At 37.8% G+C, this 25,985-nt stretch overlaps 2 protein-coding genes across 4 annotated transcripts; one reads left to right on the forward strand and one right to left on the reverse strand.

Moving 5' to 3' along the window:
- Window positions 1-523: 523 nt before the first annotated feature.
- LOC127415898 (meiosis-specific nuclear structural protein 1) lies at window positions 524-17,024 on the reverse strand. Of its 3 annotated transcripts, XM_051654904.1 has the most exons (11): window positions 16,984-17,024; window positions 16,101-16,173; window positions 7,660-7,884; window positions 7,387-7,514; window positions 7,193-7,295; window positions 6,891-7,120; window positions 2,378-2,594; window positions 2,114-2,221; window positions 1,429-1,686; window positions 1,183-1,308; window positions 524-1,038 (listed from the first exon to the last, which is right to left on the reverse strand). In XM_051654904.1, exons 2-11 carry the CDS (start codon window positions 16,164-16,166, stop codon window positions 931-933), a joined length of 1,569 nt encoding a protein of 522 aa, XP_051510864.1. In that variant the 5' UTR covers window positions 16,167-16,173; window positions 16,984-17,024; the 3' UTR covers window positions 524-930. The 3 variants fall into 3 exon arrangements, with proteins under 3 accessions (XP_051510864.1, XP_051510879.1, XP_051510872.1); XM_051654919.1 differs by lacking the exon at window positions 16,101-16,173 and having other exon boundaries at window positions 16,984-17,004; XM_051654912.1 differs by lacking the exons at window positions 16,101-16,173; window positions 16,984-17,024 and adding an exon at window positions 8,157-8,245.
- On the forward strand, window positions 17,017-25,477 carry LOC127415917 (uncharacterized). The gene is made up of 5 exons (XM_051654932.1): window positions 17,017-17,544; window positions 17,635-17,795; window positions 23,818-24,007; window positions 24,937-25,040; window positions 25,121-25,477. Exons 1-5 carry the CDS (start codon window positions 17,308-17,310, stop codon window positions 25,203-25,205), a joined length of 777 nt encoding a protein of 258 aa, XP_051510892.1. The 5' UTR covers window positions 17,017-17,307; the 3' UTR covers window positions 25,206-25,477.
- The last annotated feature ends 508 nt before the right edge of the window (window positions 25,478-25,985 follow it).

A 25,985-nucleotide genomic window follows, 5' to 3' on the forward strand; every position in this document is an offset into this window, starting at 1 on the left:
ACTTACACATGAAAGTGGAGATTTATAGTAAAAAAGAACTTAAATATTGATCTGGTTCTCACCCACACCTCTTATATCGATTATGAAGATATAGATTTAACCACTGGAGTCTTATGGATTACTTTCATGCTGCCGTTTATGTGATATTTGGAGCTTCAAAGGTCTGGTCACCTAGGGCTGAAATACTCTTCCAATTGTTTTTGTTTGTGTTCAGCAGAAGAAAGTCATACACATCTGGCATGGCATGAGGGTGAGTAAATGATGAGATAACTTACATTTTGGGGTGAACTATCCATTTTAACGTGCATCATAAGCTTTAAAGTAAAATAATACACTGTGTTAGCAAATAGCTGTGTCAGATAGAAACTATTTATATTCCTTCCTTCATTTGAATGTGCAGAAATGCTGAAAGACTCGGGAAATCACAAACAGCACTTGCCCGTAGCACTCGCTCAAACAAATAAGACAGAATGACAGAGAAACATCATCTGGAGTTGTCACACTAAATAACAACAAAGCTAAATGTGATGGCCTTTTTAAGTTTATTTAAATTCAAAGGCTACATAGATTGCTTACCACTGGACAACATGGTTTGTAACAACATGAAACTCAATTCTGCCAGGTGAAATTTGAGACATACTCTAATAGTATCTATTTGAATGCATTTTTATTTTTTTTTATCATTTACTAAAACTCACAAGACTAAATTGTTTGATATTTCTGTTTTAATAAGTTTGAAATACAATTGAATCCAGCTAAGTTTATATTTTAAATTTGTTCTGATGAAAGACTTAAATTTGCTTATCATTTCCAATAGTTTGTAAAACTGGTAGACACACCCAACAGTTTATAATCTGTTAAGTATTTAGAAACCGACATTGAAGACCTCAGGAAGATTAAAATTAAGCAAGTGTGCCATGTATATTACTGCTAATCCTCTCCCCAGCCCTCATCTGAGAAAATGTCAGCCCGTTGTTGTTTGAAATTGTTTTTGAAATCCTCATCAAAGTGCTCCAGATCATCTTCTTTGAAAATACCCTAAGAAATAACCAAAAAATAAATAAGTAAATTAAAATTGTGTATCATCTACAACAATGACAACAAATAAATACTCTAAGCAATGAGTTTGAACAAAGATGATAGCTTCCTGTGGTATAAAAAGCTATGGTCTGAAGTTCTCACCTTTGGAAGGTATCCCAGCAGTTTCGTAGCATGCTGTTTTAGAAGCCTCTGTCTCTCCTCCTCAATGATCTGTCGACGCTGAGCCTCTCTCTCCTGCTCCATCGCTCTCTCTTCTGCTTCCCTCTCCTGTTGAAAATTCACATTAATTAATTTCACAATGTCATCAGCAGTTACTAATATAGTGTGATTGAGCAGGAAATAATGTATGAAATAAATGTTTGCCTGATTTGAGGGTTTGAAACTTACTTGTTCAGCCAGGTACTGCTGCCTCCTGTCTTCCAGCAGCTTCTCCACAGCCCTTTTGTGTTCCAACTGTTTCATACGACGCTTCTGGGCATTCATCTGCTCAATGCGGTCATCTTCTGCAAACTTGGCCATCATCATCTGTCTAAAGGCCTCTTCTTCCTCTTTCTCGGCTTGTTTGCGCAACTGCTTGAAGGCCATCATCTCCTGACACGTCTGCTGCAATTCTAGCCGCTGTCGGATCCTCTTCTCCATGTCTTCCTGTGAATGAGATGATTGAGAGATGGTAAATTTTCATAGCTTTACATAGTGCAGGTAAATCTCACAAAACCTTTCAAGTAAACATCATTATATAACAATATTTTCTACTGCAATAAAGTAAAAAAAAAAAAATAAAAAATAAAAAATAATAAAAAAAAAAAAAATATATATATATATATATATATATATATATATATATATATATATATATATATATATATACTGTTTTACAGTAATGAGGACTATTATTGAAAATAATGGCAATAGAAGTAAAACTAAAAGCAGTAGTTGAGAGTTGGTCAGACTGTCAATATGAATTTTAAAGTCCAGATTTTAAGTACCTTCTTGAGGTGTTCAAATTGCATCCAGTTTGAATGCCGGGGTAAGTGAACAATAGAAAACTGAGATGTACTGAGTGAGTACTCACGATTTCTTGTTGTCTTGCAACCTCTGCCTGTTCTTCCAAGCAGAGTTCCTCACGAACACGCTCCATCTCCTCACGCTGTCTTCTCTCCATATCAATCTGCTCAGAGAGCTAAACAAAGAGGAAGGAAATAACCTGTTAGTACTTGAATCTAGATTATTTACTTGTTGTGAGCTCTTTCTTGACAAAAAAAACAAACAAAAAAAATGTTTAAAAAACAAAGGTTTCTTAATGGGACAGAGGTCTTGTACCAATGCTATCATGTACCATTTTGTGCAGTGTTTCTTTCGCCTGCTCTCGTTCTCTAACTTTGGCCATTCTGTCCTCCTCCTTCCTTTGCTGGTAGCGTGCAAACTCCAGGATGCGCTTGTTTTCTGCCTCCATCTTCTCTCGCTCCATACGTCTCCACTCTGCTTGATGCTTTTTAAAATCTTCAATGTACCTCTGGGTGGCTGTTACCTTCTCAAGTCGTAACTGACGCTCCCTGTAAACAAAGATTGACACTTTCAAACCATCCTACACTGACCAATTCACCTAAAACAAATGCTCAATGGCCAATAAAAGGAAAAATTAACCACAGTAAACAAGGCAGACAAGTCAAGTACTAGGAAATATCTCCCCAAAACAAAACCTGAGGTCAAATATCTACTACCATGAAAAGAATAGCTGACAGAATCACAAAATCCAGTCATAAAAACGGAATTAACTATTAAAAGTAGAATGTCATGGAATTTGAGATATTTGGGATAAATGTATTAATGCGCAATTAAATAAAAATTGTGATATGTTCAACTGTGATGATTAAACCACAAAGGGCTGAGATTTAATGAAATAAATATATAGTCTGCATGTGATGCGTGCTTCAAAGGGAATGCGTGAAGCCGGCCGCTCATACATTGATACAGCCTTTTTATAAGATTAAGCGTCACGTGCGCTCTGTGTTTGTAATAGATTACAGAAAGCAGAGTGCGCATTCAGCTTGAAGCGAGCAGCACATGCAGACGTACACAGTATTTATTAGGGCTGAACGATTTGGACAAAAAATCTAATTGCGCTTATTTAGAAAAATATTGTGATTGTGATTTGAACTGCAATATGATTATTAACATAAAAATTTTATAATGTTAATATTAAAAACCAGCAAGTCTTTTGTTTTATGAAAAGTAAGTCATGGGCATTCTCTTCTGCCAATAGAAATACTGTTTAAGAAAGTGTGTTCACATTTGAGTCCTCTTCAAAAAATAAAAATAATACAGTGATACACAGAGGGGGGAAAACAGATGAACATAACCTTCACATTGTATCTCTTTACTGTGTACCTGTTTTTGTCCACTTTGTGATAGGGTCATAGACCACTTTTTTCACTTTTATTTTTAGAACCCAATAATAAGATATTTTTAAGAAATTATTATGGAAATATATTTTTGTAAAATTCTACTACTACTAATAATAATTATTATTATTTGCATTATTATAAAACAGTAGCATATTTATGTCATAATTTACACTTGCATGTGGCACTGCAATGCGGTCCGGTTAAACCCCTTTACACCTTTATTTTGGTGGAGCTTTTATTTTGACGGAACATGAAGACGTTTGTTTGTAGTTGACTTTACAGTGGCCATTTACTGCAGGCAAATGCTCTCATCCACACTTCTGTCCACAAAAACACGGTTTTAAGGGGTTGCTTAAGATTTGGAAAGTAACTTTTAGCAGCCAAGCATATTTGGAAACACGGAAAATGTGCAATTAGTTAATCTAGAGAGCTGTAAATTTAACATGCTCAGCTTTTTAGCCTCACGAGTGCTTTGAGTATGTGTACAGAGAAAAGAGCTGTGCACATACAGTGAGCGCAACGAGCATCGTGTGCAGACCTTTTATTTATTTAATAAAAATCGCAGCTCTTGCGGTTTGATAATCACATTTAAGTCATATAACGAACTGCTTATCTGGAGGTGTGAAGTCAGAAGTTTACATACACCTTAGCCAAATACATTTAAACTCACTTTTTCAGAATTCCTGACATTTAATAATAGAAAACATTCCCTGACTTAGGTCAGTTAGGATCACTACTTTATATTAAGAATGTCAAATGTCAGAATAATAGCAGAGAGAATTATTTATTTCAGCTTATATTTCTTTCATCACATTCCCAGTGGATCAGAAGTTTACATACAATTTGTTAGTATTTGGTAGCATTGCCTTTAAATCATTTAACTTGGGTCAAATGTTTTGGGTAGCCTTCCACAAGCTTCTCACAATAAATTGCTGGAATATTGGCCAATTCCTCCAGACAGAACTGGTGTAACTGAGTCATTTTTGTAGGCCTCCTTCCTCGCACATGCTTATTCAGTTCTGCCCACAAATTTTCCGATTCAGGTCAGGGCTTTGTGATGGCCACTCCAATACCTTGACTTTGTTGTCCTTGAGCCATTTTGCCACAACTTTGGAGGTATGCTTGGGGTCATTGTCCATTTGGAAGACCCATTTGCACAGAGCTTTTTATTTAATTTTTATCCCCTTTCTCCCAATTTGGAATGCCCAATTCCCACTACTTAGCAGGTCCTCGTGGTGGCGCGGTTACTCACCTCAATCCGGGTGGCATCTTATCATGTGGCTCGTTGTGCATGACACTGCGGAGACTCCGCATGTGGAGTCTCATGCTGCCCTCCGCAATACACGCACAACTTACCACGTGCCACATTGAGAGCAAGAACCACTAATCGCGACCATGAGGAGGTTACCCCAAGTGATTCTACCCTCCCTAGCAACCAGGCCAATTTGGTTGCTTAGAAGACCTGGCTGGAGTCACTCAGCATGCCCTGGATTCAAAATACTCCAGGGGTGGTAGTCAGCGTCAATATTCCCTGAGCTACCCAGGCCCCACAACTGAGCTTTAACTTCATGGCTGATATCTTGAGATGTTCCTTCAATATATCCACATAATTTTCCTTCCTCATGACGTCATCTATTTTGTGAAGTACACCAATCCCTCCTGCAGCAAAGCACCCCCACAACATGATGCTGCCACCCCCATGCTTCACAGTTGGGATGGTGTTCTTCGGCTTGCAAGCCTCACACTTTTCCTCCAAACATAACGATGGTCATTATGGCCAAAAAGTTCCATTTTTGTTTCATCAGACCAGAGGAAATTTTTCCAAAAAGTAAGATCTTTGTCCCCATGTGCACTTGCAAACTGTAGTCTGGCTTTTTTATGGCAGTTTTGGCACATTCGCTTCTTCCTTGCTGAGCAGCCTTTCAGGTTATGGTGATACTGTCTCGTTTTATTGTTGATTATAGATACTTGTCTACACGTTTCCACCAGCATCTTCAGAAGTTCCTTTGCTGTTGTTCTGGGATTGATTTGCACCTTTCGCCCCAAACTACATTCATCTTCTGAGGTCTTTTGCTGATTTCTTTTGATTTTCCCATGATGTCAAGCAAAGAGGCACTGAGTTTGAAGGTAGGCCTTAAAATACATCCACAGGTACACCTCCTATCAGAAGCTAATTGGCTAATTGCCTAAAGGCTTGACATATTTTTCTGGAAATTTCCAAGCTGCTTAAAGGCACAGTTAACTTAGCATATGTAAACTTGTGACCCACTGGAATTGTGATATAGTCAATTAAAAATGAAACAATCTGTCTGTAAACAATTGTTGGAAAAATTACTTGTGTCATGCACAAAGTTATTTATTTAGTTAGTTTTAACGCCATGTCAGCAACCAGGCTATTCAAATGGCAAACAAAGGTTCATCAATAAATATTTACAATATTAAATAAGACACTTAAAATGTATACAAGATAAAAACTGTAAAATCTGTTCAGATGGTACTTTTAAAAAAAATATCTATTATACAAGTCTCTGTATAAAAGCATTGTCTGATAGTTCCAAAATTTTACAGTTCAGTAGAATGTGCTTGATGGTCATAGGGGGTTGGCAAGGTATGCATATGGGAGGATCTTCACCAGTCAGTAAAAACGCATGTGTTAGTCTTGAATGATCCAGTCGGCATCTGGTAAACTCTATTTGGTCATGCCTAGATTTAAAATTTTGAGAGAAATTTCTTTGGACCCTGGGGTTTATTTCGTATAATTTGTCATGCACAAAGTAAATGTCCTAAACGACTTGCCAAAACTTTAGTTTACTAATATTAAATCTGTGGAGTGGTTAAAAAATTAGTTTTAATGACTTCCAGCTAAGTGTATGTAAACTTCTGAATTCAACTGTACAAACTCAAATTGCAATGGCTTTCTGCCAAAATAAAAGCTCAATTTAACTAGACGCATGAAATTGAAGCAATTGTGACAGAAATATAATACTACTGTGTAGTAAAATTTTAATATTAAATGTAGAAATAAATAATAATAATTACATTGTATTTAACCAATATCTAACATGCAAGAATAATGTTGTACTGAATAAAAGTTTTCATCAACACTTTCATTGCTGTGATGCTCTGCTGTACAGCATTGTATTTGACAAAAAAACAAAAAAAAAAAAAAAAATTTAAATAACTATTAACTATACTGAGTTTTGGATTGAGCTGTGAGGATCTGTATAGAAGCACTTCATTTGATAAAATTAATGTCATGGAATGTTGAAAAATAATTGTTTTGTTGTTCATTTGATTAAAATTTTAAGAATTAATTTTAAAAAGACCATTTTTGATGATAAAATTTAAATAAACTTTAAAACACGGAATTCAAAAAAATACATAAACGGAAAACATGGAATTTTGGAAAAAATAAATAATAGGGCGCTAGAAGGACACACTTACATTTGATCCTCTGCATAGATCTTCCGCACGATTTCATCCACCATGAGTTTCTCTTTAAGAAACTCCTCATACGCTTCCTGCCTCTTGCGTTCCTTCTCCTCAAGCTGCTGCTCAAGTTCTTGCTGGTAACGCACCACCTCCTCATGCCTCTTCTGCTCCTGCTTCTCTTTCTCCACCTCTGCATACTTGTGCTCGTCCTTCATCTTACGGGCAATAGCAGCCTCTTGTCTCTGGTAAGATGTAAATGCACAATAAGCAAACTCACAGGATATATGTAACATCCATTTGGAGTTCAAACTCACCATCGTCTCATATCGCATGGCATCCTTTTCTGCTATCTGTGCTGCCCGTTCTCTGTTCAAGTAGGCAGACTTGAGCTGTAACTCTAACTCTCGAAGCTCCACACTGGCAATAAAAAAAAAAAAACAAAGTTTAATAAATGGTACACATAAATGACCACATTATATATTGCATTTGATGCATTCTCTGTTCATACCTGTTCTCTTTAATGTACTGCCTCATCTTTTCATCTCTGAGTTTCTCGTTATTGATTCTCGCCAACTCCTTGGCCATCCTTTCCTCTTGTTCAAGCTGCCTCTCTTTGAACAGCCTTTCCTCTTCCGCCTGGAAAATATATGCATTATGGTAAAATTTTATAGCTTTAAAAAAATGTTATAGGTATTAACAACGAGGACAAGTGCACTCTGTTTTAGGATACAGCTGATGCATTTTTTTTTTTTTTTTTATTATGAAAAATAATACAACCAACCCTAAGGAGTGCCTCCTCCATTTGTTTTCCATACTCTTCAACTTGCAGTTTGCGCATGAAGCGCTTTCTCTCCACTCTCTCCTCGCACTGGAGGTTGGCTTGCAGCTGCCGCTCGTTGGCGATGCGTTTGGTCTGATCTTCACGCATTTCCTCCTGTCTGCGGGACTCCAGGATCATCTTCTGATGGTGGCTGTGAGAGATGTTGCGCCGCTGGCTCATGGACGACTGCAAAGAGACGGCCAGTTCCATTAAAGTTTAGTCACATTTAGTTGAAATGCCAGCTAGACTTGTTTGTCCCCCCCCCCCCGTAGAGGCAAGCTTATTTAAACACACAACAGCTATTAAACACCCTGTCTGGCAAAGAGGGACATTGCGCCTCCTTTACAAACCGCAGCCTTTTTAGCATCTTTATACAACGACTAACTAAATGTTTGCTAAAACAGAAACGGCAACCTAAACCGATCGAAACGAAATCCATGTCACTGTGCGATATTTACCATCTCTGCTGGTAGATTTTCAGGTAGTTTTCGTATTCAAAACAGTGGGCAACTCCACACCATGTTTTTGTGTTTTGTCAGCCGTTGTCTTGGAAACGGCGCGCTTCCACACCTGTAAAGTCGAATATTATTGGCCAAAACAAATTGTGTACGGATCCCGCGTGGGTCCTCTAAGTTAGAGGTGCCCAAACTTTATCCTACGAAGGGACAAAAATTAAACTTTAATGAGGGCCATGGGCCGAAAGTAAACGTTGCATTATATAAAACTGTGTTATATTAAAATATAAAGGTTGCCCGGTTTCACCTCCTTTATGAGTTCATAGTATAATAAATAGGGCTGTCAATCGATTAAAATTGTTAATCGAAGGAATTACATCGTATGCCGATTAATTAATAGCATTTATCGCAATTAATCGCATACATAAATACTTGCTGAGAATGCCCATCAAATAACAATAATTAATATATAATGATCAAATAATTATAAATAAAATATATATTTTATATAAAAAAATAATAATACAGATAATTAAAATGCATGACATTATTTTGCGTCGCGTTATAAACATACCGTTTTTAGGTCACTCTGTCAAGTTAAACCAAGTTTGAAAAACACGTCTTGAGATCCCTGCATTCGTATTTGCGCTCCATCAAGCTGTGTTTTACGGAAGCCCTGAACCGCAAGGTGGAAAAAAAAATTACAGTGAAAAAAAAAAAAAAAAAAAATAGTGTTTCAGTTCCTTCCTGAGCCTGTCTAAAAAAATTTTTTTTTTCTCTCTTCAAATTTTTTTTTTCTCTCTTCCAAAAAAAAAAAAGTTTCTCTGCACAATTTTTTTCTCTCTTCAAAAAAAAAAAAAAAAAAAAAAAAGTTTCTCTGCACAATTTTTTTTCTCTCTTCAAAAAAAAAAAAAAAAAATTTCTCTCTTCAAAACATTTTTTTTCTCTCTTCAAAAAAATGCTCAGTGTTACATGGTGGAAGCGAAGGAATGTATTGAGGAAAACGGGAAACATGGGGAAATTATTATTATGTCTGTCCTTTTGAAGTGTAACATCTGTTAATGTAATGTAATGTTAATGTAAAGGGTGTTGTGACCATTTATATGTCTATGGTCGTGACATCGTATACAAAAGAAACGACTCCTTTGCGTAGGAGCATAGATGGTTTAGAAAGACCAACAATTAAAAAACAAAAAAATAACTCCAGTTGTTACACGACAATGAATGCCATATCAAACATATGTAACCTGATTTTGTCTTGATTAAGGTTTGCAAACCCTTAAATAAATAAAAAAAAAATTATTATTCAACTACATAACAACAGAGAAAGCATTAAAAGCATAAGATTACATGTTTACTGATAGTGGTACCTGGTGGCAAAAACAATTTTTTTTTTTTTTTGAAGAGAGAAAAAAACATTTTGAAGAGAGAAAAAAACATTTTCGGAGGAGAGAAAAAAATGTAAGACTTAGGCTTAGGAAGGAACTGAGACTATTTTTTTTTCCACCGTAATTTTTTCCCCACCTTGCGTTTCAGGGCTTCCGTAGTGTTTGAATGCAAGAACGTGTTCTCATCTTGTGTTGTCTGCTGTACTTTGTTCTCTGTCTGTATAAGCGTGCATTTACAGCGAGTTTCGTATACTGCCCCCTGGAGAAAACAGGTGGTACTTCCAGCTTGAATTGCTTAGGTGGAAGGAATGTTCCTTGTAATGACAGTCAAGGGACATGATTTCTTGCGTTAATTGTATTTTTTTATTTGTTTAAATTTTTTTTATATATATTTAATCGCACTGAATTAACGTGTTAAATCGACAGCCCTAATAAAAGACATTAATCTGCAACGAAAAAGTAATGATTAAATGGCATATTTTTTTTTGTCTTTTAAATTTGTTTTTCTTCTTGTCATATATGGCAAGGGGGGCCAAATCAAAGGTCATCACGGGCCACCTTTGGACCGAGTGCCCTGGTTTGGGCATTTCTAAGTTATTTAAAAATAGGCAACATTAAAAATGCAATGCACACAAAACAATTACTTAAATATTAACCTCTACTATGATTAACATGTTTTCAGTTTCAAGAGTTCAAACTCATTTTGATATTTTTTTGTCTGGGGTTTAAAGTAAAAAAAAGAAAAAAAAGAAAAAAAGAAAAAGAAAAACATGTCTAAATAGTGTAACCATCCCAAGACAATAATAAATAAATAAATAAATAAATAAATAATAAAAGCCTCAATAAAAGCTGAAATTCTTCAAAAAATAAATGTTGGCATAAGTACTTTGGAAAAATATTTTATTATTATTCCTTAAAAAATAATCATTATAACAATTTTGTTTTAAAATATAATTCATATTTGAAAAACATTGTCCACCAACTCAACTCAACTCAATTTTATTTATAGAGCACTTTCAAAAACCACACTGGGTACCAAAGTGCTGTACATGGAGTTACAAAAAATAAAATCACATACATACAGCTTAAGAATACAACAAGCATTTAAAACCAACAAAGACAAGATAAGAGAACTTGACACAGTACAATTTATAATGCAATTAATTAAAAGCTAAGGAAAATAAAGACATTTTTAAGGCCCCCTGGAAAGACACTAGAGACGGAGATGATTTCATAGCCAATGAAGCTCGTTCCAAAGTCTAATGGCTGCCACCGCAAAAGCTCTATCACCTTGAGTTTTAAGGCGAGATCGAGGAACTGACAGACACAGCTGATCACCAGAGTGGAGAGACCTTGAAGGTTGATGCAAACTTATTGAATCAGAGTTGTACTCTGGTGCTAGACCATGCAGAGCCTTATATACATATAGCAACACTTTGTACTGGATTCTGTATTGGATCGGTAACCAATGTAGGGAAATCAATACTGGGGTAATATGGTCTCTTTTCCTGGTTCCAATTAAAAGCCTAGCAGCTGAATTCTGGACCAGCTGCAGGCGAGAGAGAGAGGCCTGACTCACACCCAGATACAAAGCATTACAATAGTCCAGACGAGAAGACACAAAGCCATGCTCAACCTTCTCCAAATCATCAAAAGAGAGGATGGACTTCAACTTTGCTATAGATCTAAGATAGAAAAAGCTATTTTTAACAACAGCATTTATTTGCCGATCAAACTTGAGCTCAGTGTAAAAAATAACACCCAGGTTTTTCACACAGGAAAGTTGTTTCCCTGGAAGCAATGACAAGTTACCATCTAAATTTACCCCACATCCCCTTTGACCAAAAAGAATAAACTCTGACTTATCCTCGTTTAATTGGAGAAAGTTGTTTGCCAACCAACTCTGCACATCGGCCATGCATTTATACAGAGACTCAAAAGAGGGTTGCTTCCCATATTTAATAGGAAAGGAAAGTTGAGAGTCATCAGGATACAGATGGTAGTTTATGCCATGCTTATCAAAGATCTTTCCTAATGGAAGCATGTAAAGGGAGAATAAAACAAGTCCCAAGATGGAGCCCTGAGGAACCCCACTCTTTAAAGGAACAACTGATGAGGAACAGTTCTCTAAACAGACTGAAATTGTTCTACCCTTGAGATATGAAGAAACCCAATCCAAGGCTAACCCCTGAATACCAACTTGGTCTCTTAGGCGATCGAAAGCGGCACTAAGATCCAGCAGCAGAAGAGCAACAGGACTACCAGAATCAACACCTAATAAAATATCATTTAAAACTCTCAACAGAGCCAACTCTGTACTATGACCAGCTCTGAAACCTGACTGAAATTTATTGAGCAAATTATAGCTAGCTAAAAAATCATTTAATTGTGCAAGCACCGTCTTCTCTAATATTTTTGACATAAAGGATAATTTTGATATAGGTCCAAAGCTGTTCTTATCAGACGAATCAAGATTTGCTTTCTTAAGAAGAGGCTGAATAACAGCATGCTTGAAGCAGCTGGGAACAATACCAGTTGTCAGGCTACTGTTGACAATCGATAACACACTTGAACCAATTGAGTCCACCACCTCCTTAAACAAAGTGGTTGGAATAACATCACATGAAGAACCAGTAGGCTTCATATGTGCAATTATGTGTTTGAGTAGAGACAGGGACACAGGTACAAAACAGGTCAACAGATTTTGCGGAACAGAATAGGTAACAGGATCATTACTAACAGGTAAAATCCGTGAGCGTATACCAGCAATTTTAACAGTAACATTTTTTAAAAAATGTTCACATGTGTCCACTGAAGGGAAGATGGAGGTAAGGGCAACTGGATGAAGAAATGATGTAATGGTAGAAAAAAGAACTTTAGAATTATGACAGTTCTTTGAAATGATATTAGAAAAATAGCTTGATCTGGCTAATTTTACTGATCTTTGAAATGTATTCAAACAGTCTCTCAAAATCTCATAGGAAACTTGTAATTTATATTTGAGCCACTTTTGCTCAGCCTTCCTGCACTCCTGCCTAAGAGCACGGGAATTATAATTACAACAAGGGCTGAGCCTTGACTTTTTTCTTCCTAATTTTTAACAGAGCCACAATGTTTAAGATGCCAGAACATGACGAGTTGAACTGGGAGACCAACTCCTCAGGCCCCATACCAGAAAATGGAGACTCCAGCAGTGAATTCAGTGGAGAAACACTAAAAGCAGCTGAAAAACTACTAGCGGTAGAGGGAGAGATAAAACGAGAAGCGACAGCAACAGGGCCATCATTAGCCTGATCATTGCATGAAAAAATAGGGTTAAAAATAACAGTCTTATGGCCTGAGAACACAGTGTCAGCAATTTGCACATTGCTAATGGAAAAACCAAGGGATAAAACCAGATCAAGAGTATGACCACATATATGTGTAGGGCCAGCAACACTCTGAAATAAACCAAATGAATCTAATAAATTAACAAACTCTTTGACCAGGGGTCTCGAAGGAAAACACACGTGAATATTAAAATCCCCCAAAATTAAAATGTTATCTGAGCAAGGAATAATAGCAGATAAAAAGTCAGAGAACTCATTTATAAAATCTTTGTTATATGATGGAGGTCTGTAGATGAGAGCACATAACACAGATTTAAATGAGTTCAGCATAATCAACTGAGCTTCAAATGTGCAAAACGCCTCAGTAGACAGAAGCCTGCATTTAAACTTGTTTTTAAAAATAACTGCAAGGCCCCCACCCCTACCGACTGCCCTAGGGGAGCTAAAGTAGATACAGTCGGGAGGTGAAAGTTCGGAAAGAGGAGCCATGTCACCGTTGCTGAGCCAAGTCTCCGTAACAAATAGAAAATCCAATTCATGAGAGAGAAAAAGATTGTTCAGAATAAAGGATTGGTTAGAGAGAGATCTTGCATTTATCAGAGCCATTGTCACTGAGATAGAGTCCACATCAAAGTCAGGCGGTACAACCAACATAGCCATTCTGTTATAAAAAACAAACAAACTAACTAACAAAAACATAGAAGACTCCAAAGACACTCATGACTGTGTGGTTTTTAAAAGAATATAAAATATGTTTTATATTTTTATGAAAAGGCATGTTTGAATCAAGTACCCTAAAATATTAGTCTTGATATTAATGACTCAAAAATGAATAATAATAATAAAAAACAAAATTAATGATTATGTTGTGTACACTCATGTGTATTCATGGTGCAAGGAAAGGATTTTAAAATATTTTACTTGATGGTTACATCAGTTGACATTTTTTAAAAGCCATTATATATATATATATATATATATATATATATATATATATATATATATATATATATATATATATATATATATATTGTTGTCCAAAAAAACAAACTTGGCACATGTGTTTTTACAAACATTTGGAAAGATTTCTCATTTTTATCACCTTAGACAAACTTATTTGTCAATGACCCTTATTCATGTTGTTTGGCCAGTCCTAATTTTATGTTTATCTGTATCAGTGGTGCTTGTTATGTGAATTAACTCACTTTTGGGATTATCATTGTAATTGCTCTGGTGCCAGCTGGTACTAACACTTTTGATGACCTTCAGCCTGCTACAAAATGAATCCCCTCAAGTTAAGAAGACCTTTAATGACAATACCCATACAGTTATTACTGAAGGTTTTAACTTAAAGGGTTTGTTGCAACTAGGCCATGGCCTTTTACATGTTTTCATTTCTCAAAGTCTGAGTTTGTCTCTTTGTAGAGGCCAGTCCCCTGGTGGTGGGTGCCCCTTATTGCAAGCTCTTGTCTCACTGTATTTATATCTCTTTGAGAAATCCTGTTTGCTGTGTTTGCCGTATGCATGTACACATGGGATGTTATTCAAGCTTTACCATGCCCTTGTATGGTCTTGTCTCTCTATGGTCAGGCTTAGCTGTGAATGATTTTAATGAACTATATCTAGTGCAGTGAAGTTGTGGCCACCTTTAAACTTAGATGTTCTTTTTTATTTATTTTTTTATTTTCTCTTCTTTTCTCCCCAATTTGGAATGTCCAATTCCCAATGCAGTCCTCGTGGTGGCGTAGTGACTCGCCTCAATCCGGGTGGCGGAGGACGAATCTTAGTTGCCTCTGCATCTGAGACTGTCAGTCCGCGCATCACGTGGCTTGTTGAGCGCGTGTATCCACGCACAACTCACCTCGCGGCCCACCGAGAGTGAGAACCACACATTATAGCAACCATGAGGAGGTTATCCCATGTGACACTACCCTCCCTAGCAACCGGGCCAATTTGGTTGCTTAGGAAGCCTGACTGGAGTCACTCAGCACGCCCTGGATTGGAACTTGCGACTCCAGGGGTGGTAGTCAGCGTCAGTACTCGCTGAGCTACACATGCCCCCAAGTGTTCCAATGTTGAGTGGATGAACACCCTTGCAAGTGCCCAAATTCGTGTTCATGATATACTGATTCACGACTTAGGGAGCTGATTGAGATGCACCCCATGTCTGCAGGTACAGCAGCATATTGTTTTGACAGAAACAATTACGGTAGATCTCGCACCAGGATCGCTACGTTAAAGGAGTTTTAACTTTTATGTCTCGATATATGTTTCGAGACCCCTGTGTTATACTTGCCTGTTTCTGGCTGCACGCATAAGCATTAACATGCAGTGACACAGAATGTGTCAGAGAAGCACACATCTGAAGCATAGTTAAACAGGCACTGCTCTAAAATAACTGAGAATTCCGCTCGAAATGATGCGTTTGCACTTGTTTTTGTCATGCTTTCTTTGCACACTTTATTATGGTTTATTATCATGCAGTAACACACTGGTTTAGTGACTGATGTATTTCGTCATGAAAACTCACATATCACATACCCATCACAGCGCAGTTGGGGTCACACTAGCAGACTCAGAACAACTCAATTTGGGTGGGGGAGTCACACTTCGTGACTATTGTTGCTGATCTTTCCCTCCTAGACGGTGAGCCTGTCACACTTATCGATTAAAAACGGAGGGAAGGTTACACTTAACGACTGTCTTTGACTTTTCTCAGTGCTTCACTGTCAAGACCCATTTTCGCAGCCAATCAACCTGAAGCTTTTGAATACACAGGTGTTTTTCAATATTACTCCAGGAGTCTGCAAAATTAAGTCTGTTAAGTTGTTTGTTAATGACATGTTCTATTGAGAACGCATAGCAAAAAGAAATAGCATCCTTTCCTTTCACACATTTATTGTCACGTTGTGCAAAGAGCTGGGCAAAAGTGTGTCATTTGGTGGAAGGTGAACTATTCAAAAGTATATTAAAGTACCACAAACTAAAATAAAACATATTTATACATATTGTATAAATGTAGACTACAATATATTTATATACTCTAAAGCTGTATACAAATATAAAGTTTATGTTTATGTTATATAAATTAATATAAGACCCAAGTACTAAATGTAAAAGGTTTTACACATTTATTGTCACTCTGTGCGAAGATCTGGGCAGCAGATTTTTTTTCTTTCACATAATAGTCTGTCATGATATGACATATTAGATATGTTATACAAACATACTTGTTGAATCCAAAGAGCAATAAACTTCTCCAAATGAACCGTCAATGAGCACTTTCCAGACACCATGCTTTAGCTGCAAAAAAAAAAAAAAAAAAAATATTATACATGAACTGCTCTCATTGGTCACTGCCTTAGAGATGTGTACCCGCCCCACCCACAGCCAGTGATAATTTCAAGCTAGCCAGGTATGTTTTTCAATACTTCATGTTAGAGCTGGCCGATAAAACGATCTCAAAACTGGATCGCAATAACAATGATAAGCTCTGGACATTTTTACTCGATTTGGATAAATCTAACAGCATATCACACAGCAGAAGTAAACGTGACAACAGCCAGTCAGTCTGCAGTTTTTGGCTTGCACGTCAAAGTACATGTCCATTTCCTACAACAAAGTTTCAGCTACTGGTGAAGAAAGCTCTGGAAACGAGGAGGAAAAATTAGTGAAACACAAAAGAGACGGTGAAACCGAACCCACGTTATCCAAAGCTTTCCAAAGAGGAAATTGTTGACAAAAAAGTTAACACGACATTAATTATATGGAATTGGTTTGGATATCTTAAAAACGATGAAGCGCAGATTAAGACAGTCTGCAAAATATGTTGTCGGTCAGTGCCAACCAAGATGGGGAAACACAACAAATCTTTTCCATCACCTGAAACGGTATCATCCCAGCGACCACACCGAGAGTATGAAAATGCGGGCCCACGTTAATCTGTCCACAAGTTTTAGCAGCGCTAGTGGGGCTGTACCAAAACAACAATCAATCGTGTCGTCTTTTATGGCCATTGCCCCATATGAAAAGTGATCAAAAAGGAGCAAGGATATAACAAGAGCAGTTTCTTACTTTATAGCGAAAGACATGAGTTTTATAACTTTTACTTACTGCATTTTTTTTGTTTCTGTGTTTGTCTTCTCAGCAAGGTGGTGCAGCACTAAAAAAGGTCCGCATGGGAACACCACTCATATATATAGGGTTCCGTCTGGAGGACTTGCCGGTACCATTGCGGTTCAAGCCGAAGGGGGGACTTCAAGCAATGCTCTTCAATAATTTACATTAAAAGTGCATTATATTCTTTTGCTTATATGTAATATAGTCTGTATTTGAGATTTTGGTTTATTTATGTCAAAATGGGACCGAAGAAAGGGACGAAGCCAGAGGAACCAGCTTCAACGGCTGAGGATTAATTAGCTCCGGAGGATTTGCATCATGGTACGGAGGAGTTACGAGAGATGTTCGGTGTCCATATGGAAATTCAGCGTGAGCGAAATAAATGGCTGGATCAGTGGGCAGCTCAACAGGAGACACGATGGAGGGCTCTGCATCATCAGTTCACTTTGTTGCAAGAAGAGGAACCTCCGGAGGAACCTCCGCAGGAACTTCAATGCACCCTTCCCGATTCTGTTAAATCAGAGTGGTGAACAGGAACAGTTGAACCTGATGAAGGTGAAATTGTCATGTGACTTACCCTATTCGGTGGTTTTAGGCCATAATTTACCTAATTTAGTTTTGTTTGATCTTCTCTCCTCTACACAGGAATGCAATGTGGCAGTAACCCGAGCTATGATAAGAGCAGCAAGGATGAGGTACAGTTACTTGGTGTCTTACCTTTTTGTGAAGCAGAGTGGGAAGCTGAGCCAGGAAAGACACAGAAGTCCAGGAGTCAGAGGAGGTGTGAGAAGTTCCAGCATAGGGTGGTGAGTGCAGAAAAGTGTGTCCCTGTGCACCCTTTGGGCTTTGAAGTGCCAAAAGATATAGGGCAGCTGCAGAGGAAGGATAGTGAGATTGGGCCCTTATATAATTTTGTACAAGAGAAAATACAAATTGGACAGGTGGAAGTAAGAAGTAGGCAGGGAATTTTCCATCTTAAGAATGAAGTTTTGTTCCATAAAAGAGAGTCTGAGTGGCAGTTGGTAGTTCCCAGAGTTTGTAGAGACCTAGTGCTTTCTTTGAGTCATTCTGTCCCATGGGCAGGGCATTTAGGCAAGCACAAAATGATAGCCAGGGTTGGCCGGCATTTTTTTTTTTGGCCAGGTTATAGGAGGGATGTAACTAATTATTGTAAAACATGCCCACAATGCCAGCAGACTTCCCCTAGAAATCCTCCTCGAGCTCCTCTCGAGCCACTTCCTGTGATAGGGGTGCCCTTTGAATAGCTAGGTATGGATTTATTAGGGCCGTTGGAAATAATTAAGGCAGGGAATCAGTATATGTTGGTGGTTACTGATTATGCTACTAAATACCCAGAGGTGTTTCCCCTCAAGTCTATTAAGGCTAGAGCAGTGGCTTTTTCCCTTATACAACTGTTCGCTTGAGTATGTTTCCCCAAGGTTATAATCACAGACCAATGATCTAACTTTATGTCTAGGTTGTTGAGTCAGGTTTATAAGCTTTTGGGCATAAAGGGAATAAAGTCTACTCCTTACCACCTGCAAACCGACAGGCTAACAGAGCTACCTTAACTCTGTTTCAAAGTTTGACTTGTTTCCAACCCCAAGGATCAGGATAAAGCTGAGTACTTAACCACCATTGATTTATCTAAAGGTTACTGGCAAGTCCCATTAAGTGACCGGTTGCTTGAGTTCACCGCCTTTCGGACCCCCTGGGGGCTATATCAATTTACTTAGATGCTATTTGGCCTTCATGGAGCTACAGCTACCTTCCAACGTCTCGTCGATCAGGTACTGACTGGCTAGAATGATTTTACATCTGCTTACTTAGACAACTTCCACTTGGGAAGAACATATGACCCATTTGATGATAGTGATCAGTTGAATTCGATCAGTGGGGCTTACAGTCAATCCTTCAAAGTGCGCCATTGCCCAAATTGAGGTTGAGTACTTGGGGTACGTCATGTCAACTTATATCAAATTTTTTGTGAGAGTTGCTGTACTTACAGATATGACACACTCAAGTAGGTTTCCCCAAGGTTATAATCACAGACCAAGGATCTAACTTTATGTCTAGGTTGTTGAGTCAGGTTTATAAGCTTTTGGGCATAAAGGGAATAATGTCTACTCCTTACCACCTGCAAACCGACGGGCTAACAGAGAGGTTTAATCAAACTTTGAACCAAATGCTCCGTAAGATTGTTTCTGAAGAGAACAGAGGATCAGTGGCTCCCGTATCTTCTTTTGCACTTGGGAAGAACATATGACCCATTTGAAGATAATGATCAGTCGAATTCAATCGGTGGGGCTTACAATCAATCCTTCCACTTGCACCATTGCCCAACCTGAGGTTGAGTACTTGGGGTACATCGTTGGGCATGGGACTATTAAATCTCAAATTCATAGAGTTCAAGCTATTCAGAAATGTCCCCTGCCCCGAACTAAGTCCCAAGTAAGGTCTTTCCTAGGAATGGCAAATTGGTATAGAAGGTTTTTCCCTAACTTTTCTGTGAGAGTTGCTGTACTTACAGATATGACACAGAAAAACTGCCCAAACCAGATCCAATGGACGGAAGAGGCGGAACAAGCATTTCAGGATATTAAGGATGAATTGTGTCAAGCTCCAGTCCTACGCTGTCCTGACTTCAATTGCACCTTCATTTTGCAAACTGACACCTCCGACAGTGGGGTAGGATCTGTTATCCTCCAGGGTGTATCAGGAGAATGTCATCCAGTGGCTTACATTAGTCGCAAGTTATTTCCACGAGAAGTTCGGTATTCAACAGTCGAGAAGGAGTGTCTGGCGGTGAAGTGGGCCCTTGACACCTTCAGATACTACCTGCTCAGCTGGGAATTCATCTTAGAGACTGATCATAAGGCTCTACAGTGGATGGATCGTTTGAAGGATTCGAATGCCAGGATCACCCGCTGGTACTTATCAATTCAGCCCTACCGGTTCTCCATTCATCACGTCCCCGGTAGAGATAATGTGACAGCAGACTACCTTTCCCGCCTTTTGCTTATATGTAATATAGTCTGTATTTGAGATTTTGGTTTATTTATGTAACTTTGATATTTTGGTTTGTTTATTTATATAATGGCCATTATGTGTGTGTATTTAGTGTTCCCCTTTGTATGTTTATTGGTGCTGGCCGCCAGATTTTAAATTCTCATGTCTATCTATGTGAGGGAAGGAGAGTTTGGCTGCTGTTATGTGAGAGCATTGAGTAGTTGTGCTGAAGCAGTAGACCTCTGTTATCTGAAGTACGAGGCAGTTACAGTGATAACTCTTTCTTTTTGTGTCATTTCTTTCTTTTTTCTTTTTCTTTTTCTTTTTCTTTCTTATTTTTGCTGACACTTCGGCTATGTAATTCAGCACAGAAAAAATAAATCATCAAGGTGATTTGCAAGCATCTTCTGCCTCTGAGTCTTACCTCTCTGGTTATTCCCATTACACTGCACTGTAGTCTTTACGAAGAGTGCTGTGGAAAGCTGGAAATTCACCTAAGGGACGTGAGATACTTTGCCACTACCACCGACCTATGGTCCAGCCATACATCTGAGCCATATATGAGCCTCACCATTCATTACATCGATGAGGAGTGGGCTCTTCAAAGTAGATGCTTGCAGACGGCATATTTTCTGGAGGACCATACTGCCGACATAATCTGCCATGGTCTGGAGGATGCACTCGCATCTTGGGGCCTTAGCAAGGACCGACAAGTGTGTATCACAACGGAGCAAACATTGTCAAGGCTGTTTCACTTAATGATTGGACTTGCCTGCAGTGTTTCGGTCACTGGCTGCATCTAGTCATTGGTAAGTTAATAAACACATCTGAGAAAAGAGCTATGCCTAAATGTTAAGTTTTCAGCTCTAAAAATACACATAATGAGGATTTACAATATATCCTAATTGATTTTACAAGGCACATATTGTATCAGTGTTTAAGGATGTCACTCTTTGTTCATTATTCAGATATACTGTATATTTAAACTGGAAAATGCGCAGGCCTTCGCCAAGGAGGCAGTTCACTGAGGAGAGATAACTAAGTGATGATAAGGTTCAAGGCAACCTTACTTGTATTGTTTTGTTAAGGCAGATAAAGCATGTTTACGCAGTTAAAAGTTAACATTATGTTATTCTATTTTTGTTAATAAACTATTCTAAAATTGTATTAATGAACACTCTGGTTTCTCCAGGCTTCAGTCATTATCAGGATACTCTTCAAGCTGGCAGCATTATCAAATTATATATCATGATAAATATCTATATTGATCAATATGGTAAAAAATATCTTGATTATATATTTTGCCATATTGCCCAGCCGTACTTCAAGCCAATAGGTGTGTTGACTTCATGCAGCGCTACACAGATTGATCACTGCTGGACTTGAAGCAGTGCACACTGGTTAGAAATTTTGTCAGACTTGAGACAGCGCCTTTGCCGTATCATTGTGACGTATGCCATGAAAGAACTGCGAAAGCGATTCGAGAGCAGCCGCTTGGCTCAGCCGCTGCAGTTTCTCCAGAGCAGCAGCACAAACTCTGAATGACAATACAGCTTATTCACAAATGGCCAGACTCACAACATGACAACAGTGATGTTTGTTTAATGGGGTGCATTCGCAATGGCATACTTCACATACTACTCTTACTACTTCTGCTATGTCAGTCTATGCCAGAAATAAGAGTAGTATAGTAGTATGCCATTACCAAGGTGTTTATTCTGACACCTCCTGTTCTGTGAAAACTCTCACAAATCCATGTTTTTATAACAGTACATCATGTTTATATCATGTTATATTATGTTTGTCATAGTAATGTCATGTTTATTCATAAAAAAACATTAAAAATTGTTAAAAATACCAACTCCTTTTTTTGTTATTAAATTAATATAGGCTTTTATTGGCTTTTATTTTTCTTGTACACACAGCAGGCACTGTATTAAGCAGCACATAAACCTTTCAATTGTACAATGATTTTACAACCCCAATTCTGAAAAAGTTGGGACAGTATGAAAAATGCTAATAGAAACAAAAATTAGTAATTTGTAAATTATAATCACCCTTTGCTATATTGAAAGCTCTACAACTACACATGATATGATGTTTTACCCTGTAAATTTCATTGTTCTTTTTTAAAAAAAAATTTTATGTACAATAATTTCAAATCAGATGATTGCAATACGCTCCAAAAATGTTGGGGCAGTCGAGTGTTTACCATGGTGAAACATCACCATTTCTTCTAATAACACTTATTAAGCATTTGGGAACTGAAGACACAGTTTGTTAAGTTTAGAAAGTGGAATTTTCCCCTATTCATCCATTATGCAGGTCTTCAGCTGCACAATCGTACGGGGTCTTCATTGCTGAATGGTGTGCTTCATAATGCACCACACATTCTCAATTAGAGACAGGTCAGGACTGCAGGCAGGCCAATCTAGCACCCACACTCTCTGCTTACACAGCTATGCACTTGTAATCCGGGAAGTATGTGGTTTGAAGTTGTCCTGCTGGAAAATGCAGGGACGTCCCTGGAAAAGAAGGTGCTGGATGGCATTATATGTTGCTCCAAAATTTTTACATATCTGTCTGTATTCATGGTGTTCTCACAGATGTGCGAGTTACCCATGCCATGGGCACTGACACACCCCTGGCCCATACAGACACTGGCTTTTGGACCTGACGCTAATAACAGCTTGGATGGTCCTTTTCCTCTTTGGCCCGGATAACACAACGGCTGTGTTTTTCCAAAACATTTTGAAATGTGGACTCTTTGGACCAAAAAACACCGTTCCACTGTTCTACTTTCCATCTAAGTTGAGACAGAGCCCAAAGTCGGCAACCCTACTGGACAGTGTTGATGTAGGGCTTCTGCTTTGCATAGTAAAGTCTTAACTTGCATCTGTGGATGTGGCGGTGAGTGGTGTTGACTAGCAAAGGTATAATAAAGTTATCCCAAGCCCATGCTCATGATATCCATTACAGATGAATGATGTTTTTTAAGACAGTGACGTCTGAGGGATCAGAGATCACATGCATTCAGAAGTGGTTTTTGTCTTGCCCTTTACGCACTGAGATTTGACCAGATTCCTTGAATCTTTTAACTATATTGTGCACTGTAGAGGGTGAAATGCCCAAAATCCTTCCAATTTGTCTTTGGGGAACATTGTTCTCAAAGTGCTGGATTATTTGCTGAAGCATCTGTTGGCAAACTGACAAGTCTCGAATGATCCTTGCTCTTGAAGGACTAGGCTGTTTTTGGAGGCTCCTTATATACTATGACATGATTGCCTCACCTGTTTAACATCTCCTGTTTCATATCGCCTTTTTATTTCAACTCGTCAAATTGTTATTAGTCTTAAATTGCCCCTGTCTCAACTTTTTTGGAGCAGGTTGCAATCATCTAATTTGAAATTACTGTATTCACAAGAATTCACAAGGTAAAACATCATATAATGTGTAGTTGTGGTGCTTTCAATATAGCAAAGGGTGAATATAATTTACAAATCACTCCTTTTTGTTTTTATTAGCATTTTTCATACTGTCCCAACTTTTTCGGAATTGGGGTTGTAATTATTTTGCGTAAAAGTCAAGCATCTGTCTATCTGAATATAACTACGTCTGCAAACATTGTGTGATCTTCCATGACTGGTGTAGTCTCAGCACATGACGGGAAGCACAAAGTGTCTGGCTGAGTTCGGATTTGCATACCACCATACTACTCAAACTATTTCTGCCATAGACACAAATGGCAGAAGTAGTCAGATAAATATTGGTAGTATGCCATTCCAAACTCAGCATCTGGCTTGACTGCTCTCTTTTCAGCTCCTCCCCCGACTGCAACCGGAAAATATTGCCGATCGATAAATCGAGATGCAGTTCAAGTCGAACACAGGAAAATGTACTGCTGGTGACCGCTGGTCGAGTGAGCAGGGCAGTAACCCAAACCGACCTAATGGAGAAGGGTCATGGGCAAACACCATCACATTTGGAACAGCAGGGGCTGCAACAACAGGTAATACCCATTAGCAGGTAATAATAGGTGATTTTAACTGCAACATTCTGCAGCAGGTTTAAACAGAAAGAACATCCTGCACAAGGCTTGAGCAAATCAAGTAAAATGGAATCATGACAAATGTAGCAAATGTAGCACAGTCAATGGAGATGACTATTCACCTGTTTGTGATGTGAATGATCTGTCTGTTTCACCTCTGTCACAGAATCCTGGATACGTTGACATTGTGGCACAGGATGTGTCTGTGTGGCATGTTCCTAATAATATTTAGTTGGAACAATGGACCCTTGCCTCCATCCTGCAGTACTTGCCTCTATCCTGCAGTACCACACTGAAAATCGCTTCTTAAGCCTCTATGGAGCAAACCTTTCAATGTTCAAGTTCAATGAAAGTTTGACAAGTAGGAAACATTTACAGAAATATGGACAAACAAGTATCCATAAAAAAGAAAAAACTTTCACTTAATTACTTGGAAAAACAGTTTAAGGTGTATACATTTACAATAATAATAATAATAATAAAAACTGAATTCTTTTTCCTAGATATTCCCTGTGAGGTTTTGAATAGGGACATGTCGCATTAATAATGGACCTGTTAGTCCAGTATTGTATGATAATGGAGATGCGGCATACAGAAGAAATCTGTATGCTGCACAAGAGGTGTGGTAATATCTCTTGAGGCAATAGTTCTCAAATCTTATTTATTTATTTTTTTTAAAGAAATATTGTTTGTTTTTTTAGAAATGTGTTGTATTTTTGATTATGTGCATTATTTACAGAGCATCATTGTTGTGATATAATCACTGTACACTGAATGAAATTATGGTGTATCATAAAAAGCACAGCATCTGTGCCTAAAACTATCATGACAGATTATAGTTATTTATCAGAAAACGTTTCATGAATAATTTATTTTGTATGTTTTTCCAGCACAATTTGAGGCTGGATTTATCACATTCAGGGTCTTCAACACTGAAAATGCAGCCATGGCTATTCGTTTGGGTGTTAAACCAACTGGCTGTCACACTGAACATGTGAGTTGAAGGAATTTGCTGGATTTTCTATAATTTAATTGTACAATTTTGCTGTTAGTCATGTACTCACATTTTTGCAGTTCTGTATTGGTGGAGGTGGATGCTTTCCTGAGGGGGTCCCTAGACAGTGTGAGGACTTCACATCTTTTGACTGGACCACAGTAGTCATACAGACTGGAGTGATTCCAGAGAGATTACTGAAGCAGCTGCACTTCTTTTTTATTGCTGAAAATCTTATCACACCAGTCATCCAAATCATCAGCTTAATCTATCTGAAATATCACACTGATTAACAGTGCGAAAAGACAAATAACTAGAAATGTACCTTACAATTCAGTTACATTTGAATAATTAATTGCATACATTTCTGTATTTGAGTCATTTAGTCCCCTAAAATATAATACTAGATGTTTATTTATTTTTTATTATTTCAACAAAATAATGTATTTAATGAGATTCTTGCTATTCAATACAGGGAAATATAAGGCTATAGGCTATATTATATTCGACTCAAAACTGCATGATGAAATTGAGACATAATGACAATCATGTAATTCCTGAAGTACTATATGTACTGTATATTTTTGAATATTTTCTGATAGTTTTTTTAAGAAGAGTCTGTAAAAGCATGTTACGTTATGTCAGCTGCCCATTTACAGTATATTGCTCTGTAATATATATCTGCTTTTGTTCCGTATGTAATAAGTATATATGTGTATTATATGATTTTTTTAATGAAAATATTGGTGCAGATTTGACCTTCTACAAAACTATTTGCATTTATTACACTTTTACACAAACACACTTTATATTTCTGTGTCACATATGCACACTTACTCATTGTCTTAATTCTTCATTTATACTGTATATTTATTTTTTGACTTATTATACATATAATATGTGATTGAGTACTAGAGAATAGGGATCCCTGACTACATCACATCT

This window comes from Myxocyprinus asiaticus, chromosome 2 (assembly GCF_019703515.2).
Source record: "Myxocyprinus asiaticus isolate MX2 ecotype Aquarium Trade chromosome 2, UBuf_Myxa_2, whole genome shotgun sequence".
In the NCBI taxonomy this organism is placed as follows: Eukaryota; Metazoa; Chordata; class Actinopteri; order Cypriniformes; family Catostomidae; genus Myxocyprinus; species Myxocyprinus asiaticus.